General features: G+C 41.6%; 1 protein-coding gene across 2 annotated transcripts in view; it reads right to left on the reverse strand.

The window, feature by feature from the left end:
• ACO1 (aconitase 1) overlaps window positions 1-14,531 on the reverse strand; it is a 68,727-nt gene that overhangs the window by 38,268 nt on the left and 15,928 nt on the right. The window contains exons 2-5 of one of the 2 annotated variants that reach the window (XM_050760756.1): window positions 12,313-12,422; window positions 9,012-9,130; window positions 7,177-7,345; window positions 5,638-5,775 (exon numbers count right to left, since the gene is read on the reverse strand). In XM_050760756.1, the coding sequence (XP_050616713.1) occupies window positions 5,638-5,775; window positions 7,177-7,345; window positions 9,012-9,108 (404 nt within the window). In that variant the 5' untranslated portion in view covers window positions 9,109-9,130; window positions 12,313-12,422. The remainder of the gene's footprint in view (window positions 1-5,637; window positions 5,776-7,176; window positions 7,346-9,011; window positions 9,131-12,312; window positions 12,423-14,531) is intronic. The other variant, XM_050760755.1, reaches the window with a different exon arrangement.

A 14,531-nucleotide genomic window follows, 5' to 3' on the forward strand; every position in this document is an offset into this window, starting at 1 on the left:
AGTTTCTGAGAATTACATTTAATGGAGCTCCAGAAATTCACAGACAGTATTAACATGGAGATAGTTTTCCATCAATGAAATCTGGTCAGAAACTCTTATGAAATTCTTTTTTTTTTTTTTTTTTGAGACTGAGTCTTGGTGTGTCGCCCAGACTGGAGTGCAGTGGTGCAATCTCGGCTCACTGCAAGCTCCGCCTCCTGGGTTCACGCCATTCCCCAGCCTCAGCCTCCCAAGTAGCTGGGACTACAGGCGCCCGGTACCACACAGGCTAATTTTTGTATTTTTAGTAGAGACAAGGGGCTTCACCATGTTAGCCAGGATGGTCTCAATCTCCTGACCTTGTGATCCGCCCGCGTCGGCCTCCCAAAGTGCCGGGATTATAGGCGTGAGCCACCGCGCCCGGCCACTGTTATGAAATTCTTGTTGAAGGAACAAAAAAAAAAAAGGTGAGGTAACTTTGTAAAATATCACAATAATGTGTTAAAACTTCAACTTCTAAAGAGGGTGTGAAGCTAATTAGTATTATTCAAACTAGGCAAAGAGCTTATAAACATTTAACTGAGATATTTACCACTCTACCACACTGTACCCAGTTTTTCTCACTCATTTCTAGAAACAGAGCTGGAAATTAGCCCACAGCACACAGTTTCACAGAGTTGAGACATCACATTTAATTCCTTACAAAAATGAGGAGAGAGATCATGAGGTTAAACTGCAAAAACCACAACTCAAGAAATAAAAACAAAATACCACCAATAAAAACACTTCTAAAAGAAATGTTCTTTTTTTTTTGAGATGGAATCTCACTCTGTCACCAGGCTGGAATGCAGTGGCACAATCTCGGTTCACTGCAACCTCCACCTCCCGGATTCAAGCGATTCCCCTGCCTCAGCCTCCTGAGTAGCTGGGACTACAGGCACACACCACCATGCCCGGCTAATTTTTTGTATTTTAGTAGAGACATGGTTTTACCATGTTGGACAGGATGGTCTTGATCTCCTGACCTTGTGATCTGCCTGCCTCAGCCTCCCAAAGTGCTGGGATTACAGGCACGAGCCCCCACACCCGGCCAGTATTTGCTCTAATTTTATATATATATGTGGGTTTGCTAGATTTGGTTATCAATCTAGGTCAAAGCTCACCCTTGGATTTTGCTGTTTTTGTTTTCAGTACATGATGTAAATGAAAAAGGTCTATAAAAAATTGAAACCACAGTTGATTAGAGTCAAGGTCTAAAAAAAGAAAAAAAAATTACAGTGAACTTGGTGATGACCCAAGTTTAAGATGTATTAACAGCAATGAGCTCTTTGAATTTTGAGTCAATAGAGTTTAGACATGAAAACTATATTACAATTCTGTCTCTACCTGTACTTTCACCTTCTAGGCGAGCGAAATGAAGGTAAACCCATCAACATTAATGAAAGTCTCCAAGAAAGATGAAATTGGGCATGAATTTATGGCTACTTTCATAACTTCTGAAGTGGGTCTTTATCCTATCTCAAACAGGATAACATTTTATGCATATATTTTAAACTCTTCCATTTGAAACCAAAACATTAAATGAGTTCACGTGATTTAGAAAAAAAGGAAGGTGGGGGAAGACATATTGCCTTAGGAGAAGTTCAGAGTCCAAAGGAAAGGGAAGAGCTGGTGAGTACATGGTCTGTTCCAAGAACCATCAATCAATTCAGGGGACAAAGTAGATTTCTCTTTATCCTGAATTTATCTGGTTTGGATGTTAGCAATATTAACTGGAGAAAGACCATTTTCTAAATTTATTTTGAGGCTGCCTGGAACTCAGTTACATCCCCAGAGAAGCAAATAAAGGTGTTTTTGTTTCCCTTTGAGTGATTTCATATTCTTAAATGACTTAATTATAAAAATAATAGCTTCTTATTAGGAAAATGAAGACAGTTACAATCCCGGAGATAACCGCTTTGCAACTTGGCACCCTTTCCAATCTTTTAATTCCTGCATCATTTTCCATGTAGCTTACGTCACTCTACATATGCAATGTAGCATCTGGCTCGTTGAGCTACAATGTGATCATGTTCCAAGTGTTAATAAAGACTTCATAAAACTCTAAAGGTTACCTAATGATTCACTTCAGGGGTATACTATAATTTAATAAGCCATTTTTTGTTGGACATTTAGAATGTTTCTAGGCTTCATTTATAAATAATACCTTAATAAACATTATAGGCCATTAAGCTTTCTCTGAAGTCAGCTATTCAGATTAGCTAGATGTAGTGGTGCATGCCTGTGATCACAGCTACTCGGAAGGCTGAGGTGTGAGGATTGCTTAAGCCCAGGAGGTCAAGGCTGCAGTGAACTGTGATCACGTCACCCTGGTGTAGGGAACAGAGTGAGACCGTGTCTCGAAAAATAAATAAATAAATAAATAAAAGATATAAAGGGTATGCTTGGAAGTAGAAATTCCAGGACAAAGGATACAGAAATTTCTAAGGTCTTAACATATATTGCTTTAATCCTCATTTCTAATTTATAGTGCTATCAGCAGTGTATAAAAGTGTCTCCCTTATAACACCTTCATAATTAATGTTTATTTTCTAATGTCAACTATATTGATAAGAAAATGACATCTCAAATATTTACTTTTTTATTACTTGTGAGATTGAAAAAGCCTTTATATACTGTTTACTACCATCTGCATTTCCTTTTATTATGAAATGTCCACTTCCCTTTGCCCATTTATCTTCAGGGACCTATTATTTTCCTAAATGGATTACAGATACTCCATTTATTAAGTATATTAACAGTTTGCCATATTTTTCAAGTTATTTTCTCTTAACTTTGAAGTAACTAAATCTATAGCTTTTTTCCTTGTTTCATTCGTTGCTTCTAAATTTAGTCTCATCAAGACATCTGATACACACAGATTTCCTTCTCAAACTTTTAAACATTCATAAGAACTGCTCCCTCCACTAATCAGTTTCTAGCACTGTATGTGGAAAAGTTATTTCTTTTCCCACTGATAGTTGTTTTGACAACTTTAGGTAGTCATACTTCTAGGTTAAGATAATAGCCTCTTAAAAACACCTGATTGCCCTCCCTGTATCAAAACCTTTGCTGTGTAACCTTGCAGTTACTTCCACTGAAGATGGGTGAACTGTATTTCCCCATCCCAGCTTTGGGCTCAACCCTGTGATTTGCTTTGATCAGTGGCACCGTGAACAGAAGTGATGCTTTGCTGGTCCTTAGCTAGGCCTTAGAGATATTGTGTGTTTCTACTTGCCCACTTGAGTCTCTGTGGTCACAAGACAGCGGCTTTCTCCTTTAGCCTGGACCCCAAAAGAAACACACATGGAACAGAGTTGTCCCGGCTGCCCCGCAGATGTATGGTTCAGTGTAAGCTGCCAACCTGGCTACTGCAGGGCAAAGCAGAGCTGCCCAACTGTGCTCACCTGACCTCCCAAACAACTAGAAGACGTGTAAGAAATAAATTCTGATTGTTGCCTGCTGCTGAGGTTCTGGGGTTATACAGCAATAGCTGATTTTTTTACACCTATCTCTACATTGAAATCTTCGTGGTTTTGGCTGGTACAAATTCTGCCTTTTGGAGAAAAGGACAAATGGTAGAGTTTCTTCTGACTTCATTCCCATCTGTCGATTACCATTTTGATCCAAAGGGCAAAGATGACTACATTCTTTTTTTTTTTTTTTTCAAGTTTAACTTCATCAGGTACTCTTTGTTTTTTTGAGACGGAGTCTTGCTCTGTCGCCCAGGCTGGAGTGCAGTCGCACTATCTCTGCTCACTGCAAGCTCCGCCTCCGGGGTTCACGCCATTCTCCTGCCTCAGCCTCCCAAGTAGCTGGGACTACAGGCACCAGCCGCCATACCCGGCTAATATTTTTGTATTTTCAGTAGAGATGGGGTTTCACCATGTTCGCCAGGATGGTCTTGATCTGACCTCATGATCCGCCCGCCTTGGCCTCCCAAAGTGATGGGATTACAGGCGTGAGTCACCGTGTCCAGCCATCAGGTACTTTTATAGGCCCTATCAAATCACTAAGTGCTTCTCTTAGATTCTATTTTCTATGCTTTTTTGTATATCTTACAAAAGACTGGGGCTATATAACAATGTTTAACATTCTGATGCCATTTTAACCCAAAGACTCACTCCCAACATGTCCAACTTAAAGCAAAGGCTTTTAGAGAGTGAGATTTAGGGATAAAAGCTCATTAAAATAAACTGAGTCAGGAAAATTGACCATTACTACTTGGCTCCTAATCTCACAAAACTTAGTCATCTCTTCATTGGGCTAGGATTACAAATGGTACATATATTTTGATTAAGAAGTATTCACTTTTAAAGTTTAACAGGCCAGGCCTAAGTTGCTAGTTCACAACTACAAATTCACATGTTCAGTTCTCTTCTTTGTAAAACATTTTCTTTATTAAGTTTTTTTTTTGTTTTGTTTTGTTTTGTTTTTTTTTTAAAAGACAAGGTCTTGCTCTGTCACCCAACTGGTATGCATGGCCTAACCTCCTGGGCTCAGGTGATCCTCCTGCCTCAGCCTCCTAAGTAGCTGGGACCACACAGGCACACACGACCACACGTGGCTAATTTTTAAAAAGTTATTTGTAGAGATGTGGTCTACCTAAGTTGCCCAGGCTGGTATCAAACTCCTAGGCTCAAGCGATCCTCCTGTCTCAGCCTTCCAAAGTGCTGGGATTACAGGCATGAGCCACTGCACGTGGCCAATGAAGACATTTTAATATGCACACCTTTGGATGCCAAGGATGTGGGGATGGATTTAAAAAAACAAAAACAACAACAAAAAACCTATTCTCAGAGTTGTTTAGTTTTTCCCCACCTAAAGGTGTTAGACCATTAGGTGTCTATATTCAGGCTTACTAAGATTCTCACTAAATTGAAGAATAATTTCAAGGTCACTCAGTTTAGGACACTAAATGCCTATTTATCTGCTCAGTTCTTGCATTCAGGGAGCTGAGAGTCTATTTACCAAGGCAACTCAAGTGACAATTTCCCTTCAAGGGCTACAAGCCCACTCAGGACACTAAATCATCTGGCAAACTGAAGAACAGGGAGCTTCGTAGGCTGGAAAGTAAAGGATTCCTAACAGAATAAAATATAAGCTGGCCTTAAAGGACAGGTAAGATTTGGCAGGAAGAGAGAAGAGGATATCCCAAACAAAAAAAGAAACACAGAGGAAGAAAGGGATAGGCATTATGGAAACCCACGTGGAGAGGCAGAGATTGCTAGATATGCAACAGTTACTTGGGATCAAAAAAGGAGTAAGGTTCCAGTGGATGAAAAAGCTGAAACATATACTTGCATTGACATATACTTGTGTTGACAAGCTCTCAAGGCAGAACTTCATGTGGCTGTGTTTTCACCCCGACTTCAAGCCAGATTCAAATGCAGGCTGCTCCCACCCAAGAAGTAAAAACAAATAAAAAAAGATTTAAAAAAATCCACCCACTCTTCCCCCTAAAACATCTTTACTGCAAAATCTATATGAAGTTTAAGTTTTTCAGAAGATATCTTTTAAAGATTTTCTTCTTTAACCACATATACACATTTTAAAAAGATTCGTATTCAAAGACTTTGCACAAAGCAGAACACTCAGGTATTCGTTTTAATCTCTCACCTTCTGTTGAAATCAACCTGGATGGAATGATCTATTACAAGATCAGCAGGACAGACAGGGTTTATTTTCTCTGGATCTCCTCCTAACTTTTTCACAGCATCACGCATTGCAGCAAAGTCAACCACAGCGGGCACACCCCTAAGAGAAGAAAGAGAATAATGCAGAAAATAAGCCTTAAATGTGTGTAACTGGATTTTTCACCTTTTGCCTCCATTGATAATATTGACGAGGCCTTCCCTCATCAGAGGAGCTAACAATGGGTGAGACTTAGAAGAGTGAAAGTTTCTAAGCATATTTCCTCAGGCAGAAATCACATAGACAGTAGGTACCATAACTGGGTGGTCTCTCTATGTACAATGTTATCACTGTATTAAATTTAATAACAGCTATGGTCTAAATAGAGCAACGACGGGAAAGCTGGCACTTAACAACTCTGGAACTCTTACTGCTATGAGTGCTTCCCATTCACATGGTGGCTAGACAAAGACCTGGAGAAGACATTCAGATCACACCCTCAACTTTGACCAGATTTCAAGGAATGGATATAATTCAGAAAAGTTGGCTGTGAATCAAATTCATGTTAAATGAATCTTTCTCTCTTTTTTGCTTAAAAGTATAACGTTTTGGTGCTCTTCCTCTAGAAAAATGAAATTGGGTCTCTAGAAGCAATAAAATAACATCACTTACAAATGGAAATATAGTATCTCAACAAAGATGCTGCAATGGGGAGCAAGGATACCTAAAAATAGCAGGATGAGAACTGAGGCTTAACAGTTATGGTCAAGATTTGTGATGTGAGCTACAACATCTCCCCTTGGCAGACAGCACATCAGTGTTTCAAGTACAAGTGTCTGACACCTGGTTTCCTGGGCAATACAATGCGGGAGAGAAAAGATTCCAAGATGGCTCTATTCCATGCTATTTCTTTCTTTCTTTTTTTTTTTTTTTTTTTTTAAGAGACGGAGTCTTGCTGTTGCCCAGGCTGGAGTGTAGTGGCGCGATCTCAGCTCACTGCAAGCTCCGCCTCCCGGGTTCACGCCATTCTCCTGCCTCAGCCTCCCGAGTAGCTGGGACTACAGGCGCCCGCCACCACGCCTGGCTAATTTTTTTGTATTTTTAGTAGAGATGGGGTTTCACTGTGTTAGGCAGGATGGTCTCGATCTCCTGACCTTGTGATCCGCCCGCCTCAGCCTCCCAGAGTGCTGGGATTACAGGCGTGAGCCACCGCGCCCGGCCCTCCATGCTATCTCTTTGACCTTTCCCTAGAATACTCAGGACTAGGATCTTTAAGAGCAAGGATAATGACCCTTGCCATTAGAAAAGGTGGGGTGTCTCAGTTTGTCTGAGACAATCCTGGTTTCCTCTTGCTGCTGGGGGCAATGACCCCCCTCCTTAGCTTTCAAAAGTGTCTGGATATGGGTATATGGGTAATAAATTATATAGTCATTGCACAGTGTTTTCGTTTGTTTAAAAGAAAACTTTTTTGAAAGGCTAACGAGGGAGGCAGAGAAGAGGAGAGTGAAGTGACATTAGGCTCACGTAAAGTCCTGTAGGATGACACGAGCAGGCTTAAATGGCACTTCTATGTTCTCATGCTGCATGACATTCCAGTGCAGAATATTTTCAATATCGTGTTTCTTCACCAAAAACTCATCACAATTCCGAATGGCTGCTTCCAGAAGAATTCTGATGGAAAATGGTAAGCGCCCTAAGAGTTAAGGAGAAAGCATGACAAAATAAACAAAACTCGTGAGACAACTTAAGAGCACTCTTTAAGGCTAATCTCTATATAAAGTTGACACGAGGCATCAGACTATTCTTCCACAAGTAAAGAGGGTAAAGTGACCAACAGTTTAAAATACATGGATATTTAATGGGTTGAAGAGATATTCAGGGCTGGGCATGGTGGCTCATGCCTGTAATCCCAGCACTGTGGGAGGCTGAGGTGGGCAGATCACGAGGTCAAGAGATCAAGACCATCCTGGCCAACATGGTGAAACTCCATCTCTACTAAAAGTACAAAACTTAGCTGGGCATGGTGGTGTGTGCCTGTAGTCCCGGCTACTGGGGAGGCTGAGGCAAGAGAATTGCTTGAACCCAGGAGGCAGAAGTTGCAGTGAGCCGAGATCCACGCCACTGCACTCCAGCCTGGTGACAGAGCGAGACTCTGTTTCAAAAAAAAAAAAAAAAGAGATATTCAGTGGTAGAAAACACCACAGACGAGGCCAAAATAAAACATTATTCTTTGGTATTAAATGGTTGTCTTGTCCTGGATTCCAACAACAGAAAGTTTCCCTTAAGTCATCCCATCTCACCATGAGTCTAGATTTTTATTGTATTATGTATTTTGTTTGTTTTTGAGACAGGGTCTCACTCTATCACCCAGACTGGAGTGTAGTGGTGTGATCACAGTTCACTGCAGCCTCAAACTCCCTGGCTCAAGTGATTCTCCCACCTCAGCCTCCTAAATACCTGGGACTATAGGTAAGCACCACCACACCCAGCTAAATTTTTTTGTATTTTTTGTGGAGACAGGGTTTCACTATGTTGCCCAGGCTAGTCTTGAGCTCCTGGACTCAAGGGATTGCCTGCTTTGGCCTCCTGAAGTGCAGGGATTACAGGCATGAGCCACTACACCCAGCCTATGTTAAATGTTAACAAGTAATGTATATTTATACATGTACATATACAAAGAGTAATAGTTCTTATGAAAACTAATGCTCAAGAAATGAGAAAATAACCCCTTTACAAATGTTGTATTTAAGACCAAAGTATATGCATGTACATCTTTCAAAGGAAACAAAACCCTAAACCCTATGCAGCATAGCCAGTGGTAACTGGAGTTCCTAAAACAATATTAATTCATAAGAAAAATGGTTTTGTTTACTTATAAAAGTTCCATTTTGATATGTGAAAATTACTAAGCAATACTATCTGGAAATGTTATCTGGAAAAGACAGTGCAAAGGCAGAAAAAGGACGGAATTTGGAAGAAAAAAGACTGTTCTTGTCCTGCTTGTCTACAACCCACATACTTGTGATCTGAGCATGTGTCATTGATTCTTGGGCCTTAGCTTCCTCAGGACCTCTTATATTTTATAAACATGACCCCAAAGGGTTGTTATTCAGATTAAATGATATGATACAAATGTATACTCTATAAAGTGTTATATAAATGTTAAATGTATGTAATCATTATTACCTACTTAAATTTGACTAATGTAGGAAAGGCATGTGTGTGCTTGTGCACTTAACCCAAGAACATTCAACTATTCTCTGCTACTCCCTCTTCAAACTCTCCTGAAGTATAATTAATTACATAGCCTAATCATTGTGCAAATGAGATTCCAATTGCTATCATAGCCATGTACCTACCATATCTTGGATCCTCCAATTTATTCAAATTGAAGAATTTCTTTCCTGGTTGTACAGGATCCAGCGGCTCAGCAAGGTGTGCAAATGGGTTGCTCATGATGACTGATGGCCACGTATTCCTGAAAAGAAAAGAGAACATTTAAACTCTTCTTTTGAAGCTGGACCTCATTTATACTGACAAGCATTTACCCTTTTCAACAATTTCAGTACACATTCACTTAAAGAAATCATTTGTTATCTTTTTGAAGTAGGAGGATAGTGGAAGGTAAATGAATACAAGAATGATATTCTTAGCAAGTAAAATGGGCTTGTGAAAAGTTACTGTGAATGCTAGCCTTCACCTCTCAAGACAGCATAAAAACTCAAACTTATTTTGCCTTATTTCTACAACTTTCCAACATTCTTCCACTGGCAGGAAAAAGTGAAATGAAGGACACATCTCATGGTCAATCTTGAATATATGAACAGACCTCTAAGCTGGTCTCATGTCCTGCATGGCAAGAGGTTACAAGCCCATAGCAGGTGACACTATGCAATTGTATAAAACTTGAACTTTGGAAGTGGAGAGTTAAGAGCAGTCATTTTCTGGTACTGTCCTGTGAATTTCCTGTTGTAACAATCTCTGCAGCATTTTGAATATACTTGAATGTCATAGTTAGAAGTCTTCCCGATTCATTTTTGCAGATGGTGGCAATGGTGCATTGACATCAGGGAATGTTTAAAGCAGGGGTCCCCAAGTCCCAGACGGCAGACCAGTATCAGTCCGTGACCTGTTAGGAGCCAGGCCATATAGCAGGAGGTGAGCAGCGGGCAGGTGATGCAGCATTAAAGGCCTGAGCTCACCTCCCATCAGACCACTAGATTCTCATCGGAGCACAAACCCTACTGTGAACTGCGCATGCGAATCTAACTAATGCCCAACAATCTGAGGTGAGGTGGAACAGAATAGTTTCATCCCGAAACCATCCCCTACCCACAATCCATGGAAAACTTGTCTTCTATGAAACCGGTTTCTGGTGCCAAAAGGTTGGGGACTGCTGGTGTCACTCGTGTCCGTGTGAAGAGACCACAAAACACGCTTTGTGTGAGCAACAAGGCTATTTATTTCACTGGGTGCAGGGGGGCTGAGTCTGAAAAGAGAGTCAACGTACATCCAGATATGTACGTGCAGGTCACAGGGGATATGATGGCTTAGCTTTGGCTCAGAGGCCTGACAGTTGGTTTAAAGTACACTATGATGGCATAAAGGCCCCAACTCCGCAGATGGGTTTGGAGGGGGACCCTCTACCCCAGCTCTGGGCAGAAGTTCTCATGTATCTTTTTATAAACAAGGGAAGATGCCATTCTTTTCACCATATGGAAAAATGGCTATTTCAAATCATTTAACTATCCATCTTAGAGCAAAACACACTGGGGCGGGAGTCAGAAGGCTTGCTTTCTGGTCCTACCTCTTGGACAAAAAATTTTTGTATCAATCGATTCCTCAATATTCTTAATTTTAGGAAGTATTAGAATAGCTAACATTTCCCTGTTTAATCCCAGGGTTTTTATAAGTAAACATTTAAATATTTAACATGTTTATGAAATGACTGATATAAAATAATATATAACTGTAAAATGAAAAAAAAAAAAAAAACCCCACCATGGATAAAGGAAAGGACTGAGGGGATAGAAGGTTGGAAGTGTGCTTTGTCTCTATAGACAGGCCCCTATCCTCACAGGACACAAAAGGGACTGGGCTTCTTTTAAGAGGCCTGGGACCTAGAAATCAGGACTGGGAGGAAAGCTTAGTTTTTACTATGTTTCTTTTAGTATTGTTTGCATTTTTAACCATGTACACACTCAATTTTTTAAAAAATAGCTAAAAATTTAAAAGAAATAGATACTTGCACATCTCCTCTGGCCAAAGTCTGGTAGGTAGTAGGTAGTTCTGGGGAGAAGCAGTTGATTGAGAAGCAGCCTGTGTCTTCCTGGATTGCTAGTGCAGGAGGTGGGAGGACATGCCAGAGGTACTGGTAATGGGCGCAAGACACTGAAGAGGAGACAGCCAGGCTGTTTGCCCAGCACCTCTTTCCTGGGAACTGCTTCTCCCACCTAGTCTCACATGCTGTATGCAGCAGCTGCCATTTGGTGGGAGAGAGGAAAGGTGTCTGACCCAATCTGGCCCAATCAACTTCCTTCTCTGGGGGTTCTGGAACTGAAACTAAAGAATGGGCAGCAAAGGCTACTGGAATACACCGTAACTGTGTTTATAAAAGTATGTACCTTAGGCCATCTGCATTAGAATTATCCAGGAATCTTTCTTGTGAAAAATATAGATTCCTGACTATCCCCTCCCCACCCACTGAACCTGTTCAAGCGTCTAGGTGATTCCAACACATGTTCAGCTTGAGAATCATTGGTGGGTGCCATGGAGTGTCACCAGGTGAGGCACTTAACACTTAATTCAGGAAGCAGAGAGGCAGCAGAGAAGATACCGAAAAAGGGAGGGCACATTCTAAAACAGGAGTCACAATCAAAATGCCTCCAGGGCTCAGAAAGAGACCTGTGCACGTGAGGCAGGCTGCACAGGGACTAAAGACCCTGGGTGATCTGTGCCCATCTAAGGGGGCAGAGACCACCTGGCTCCAGCCGAGAGGGTATGAAGGAATGCTTGCCCAGTGTTGAGAGATCATCTAATTTTCCAAGTGAGACTGGTAATCTAGATTTTTATATGAACTCTTGACTTATAAAAGTTGGCAACTAATTTTTTCTAAACTGTGTGGGTCTGTGGCATGATGGCAAAACCAAACACACCTGTGGGCCCTGTTCTACCAGCGGTGACAGGTAAGCAGGTGGGCAAGTGCATGGCAGAAACTGAAATGGAAAAAAGGGGTGGATGGATTAAAAGCTGAAGAGGCAAAATTTAGAGAAAATGGCTGCTAGGTGAATGGGAGAAAACCTATGGGGAGAAGAAATAAGGCTGAACTCCAGGCATGGAGGATTGACGGCTATTGGGACTGTTTTGGGAGGGAAGATGGTGGCTTTAGTTTTTGAGGTGAGAGTGCATGTAAGATAAAGTGCCACACAAATTCAAGAGATTTGTGACTAATTCTCACTCAACGAGCAGCCAATCAGGAGGGGGGAAAACCCTGTAAATAAGAAACCTGCTGGCCTGTCCGCAGAAGGAGAAGTTTACAAATCTGTGGGCTCAGAAAATGAAACTAGTAATTCCACTGGCTGAAATTCTGAATATATTTAAAAAGGCAACAGTGCTACTCTCCCTTTCATTTGTCACCCATGCTATACTCCCCAGACTTACCTTTTCCACCCTCAAACAGTAGCAACGGCAACAATAAAACTGCTATTTTCCTGACTGGAAAAACAGAAGACTATCTCCACAGAAGCCAGAGTCTCTGCAGGCAGGGGAAGCTGTGGGAAACGCACACGGGACTGAGCAAGATGGGTCAATCACCTCTTTAAATGGCCTTAAGTGTCCGAATCATCCTATCTCTGTGTCGAGTCCTAAAGGAGCCAGATGCCCCAAGTCTGCCAAAATTTTTGGCAGTTGTTTATTTGTACCCATATTTGCCATTATGCAGTGGGGACCAAATGTGTCAATTTACTTCCCTGTAGCTACAAATGTCTGGGCCATAACACAAGAAGCCCCACATGATTCCTGCTACTCCCACCACCCTACAAAGTCAGCTGGTATTTTACGATGGATATAGTGACCAATATGTTGGCTCTTGGAGAAAATGGTTTGTTTTAAAGCACACTACCATCTGCCTCCCTTTATCCTTGGAAGCTAGATAACTGTCTAGTTTCACTATATTAAGGAAGTAAATTCTATCTGCGGAAGGGAAGAGAAGAACCAGTTAGTTATACCAGCACATGCCAAGTGCTTTACACCGTCTTCTCTACCTGGCAACATCTCCATAAATGAAATCATATCATTATTCCCATTTTACAGATGAGGATACTGCAGCTCAGAGGGATGAAAAACTTTGCCTAACAGCATACACCAAGTAAGAGGCAGAGCTAGGTTTCAAACCCTGGCTCTTTCGGCCACCCTACACCACCTCTCTACATGCAGCCACCCTGCTCTGACGATGCCGCTGTTGGAGGTCACCCGCCAGCCCCTAAAGCTGGGAAAGTCATGGGCAATCCTCGCACAAGAGACTCAGTTTTGAATGCTGCAGTTGCCTTTACTTCTTTCCAGGGGGCCCCCTTGCAATCAGGTCTGAGCCAGGCACTGTCACCTGTCTCCTGCCACTTTGTGCTGAGCCATAGGTCAGTAGAAATTAACAGCAGCTCCATTTGGGCAACCAAAGACTAACTTTGTTTGGAAAACAGGCCCTCCATACAAGCCTAGAGGACTCTGGAATTTGGAGCCACTTTAAGGTTCCACCCATACTATCACTTGTCTCAAATCTCCTGGTTTAGTAACTCCAAGAGAAAGCCAAAAACAATCATGTTTCAAAGAGGTGTGAGAAGAAAGATCTTTGGCTGGGTAATGGGTCTAGATCCAGAGAAGAATCCAGGCATCATGCCTCCTATGCCTGCCTTTCCCTGGCCAGACACTCATCCCATCCCTAATCCTTGAATATTATCACTGATCCTTCAGGCTCCAAAAATAACCCCAACATCTGGGGTTTCATCTAGGAACCCCACCATTGGCCAGGAAGCCCTCCCTATGTCCCACATCCACATAAAGCACAGGTCCCACTCTTTCAATTCCTTTCTTATCTCCCACTCTCTCCTCCTGCTGCTTTGTTCGTGGCTCTTTTCTGTTTTATCTGATCTTCATTCAACAATAAAGGATAGGAATGAACAAACGAAGACAGCTAATGTGGATTTTTTTGGAGGTGGCGGGGTATCTAAATATATACAGTGTTTTTCTTTTTCGAAAGAGGGAAGAGTTAGCATATATCACACTATTTGGGGTTGCTGCTTTCTTTGTCCTATAGAATGAGATGATACTGCATGGTGGCAAGAAGAAAAAAGAAAAAAAAAAGGAAGGAAGGAATGGGAAATGGTATCTTTTAAAGCACAAGGTGGGGGCAATTATTCAGAACTTCTCCCTCCGGGACGCTTGTCAGAATGCTGAGGATGGCTGAACACTTGTCCCTGGCCACTGAATCAAGTAAGACAGATGAACAGTTCTTATACAAAAGGAGTAAAAATGGAGCTACTGTATCTGAAACCCTTGACTACATGTAGTTCACATTCTGAAAGTCAAGATAATTATTTGGTAGAGAAACAGTGTCTTTCAAAGCTAACCCATCCTGAAATACTAGCTGGGTGACTTGTACAGGGTCATGATTAGCACAGGTACACTCTATGCATGCAAGAGTAGGGGTAGGCGTGGACGGTCTGACACCAGATTTTTAAAGTAGGTCACTAAAAAATAACAAATATTAGGCAAAGGCAGGCAGAACTAGGGTAAGACATTTAATAAGTAAGTCATGCTCCCAGTAAAAGGGTGGGAGGAGTGAAGAGCTGGGGTTCTTCCCCAACCACAGTCTTGCTACCAACTGA

The sequence above is a fragment of the Macaca thibetana genome, chromosome 15 (assembly GCF_024542745.1).
Source record: "Macaca thibetana thibetana isolate TM-01 chromosome 15, ASM2454274v1, whole genome shotgun sequence".
Lineage (NCBI taxonomy): Eukaryota > Metazoa > Chordata > Mammalia > Primates > Cercopithecidae > Macaca > Macaca thibetana.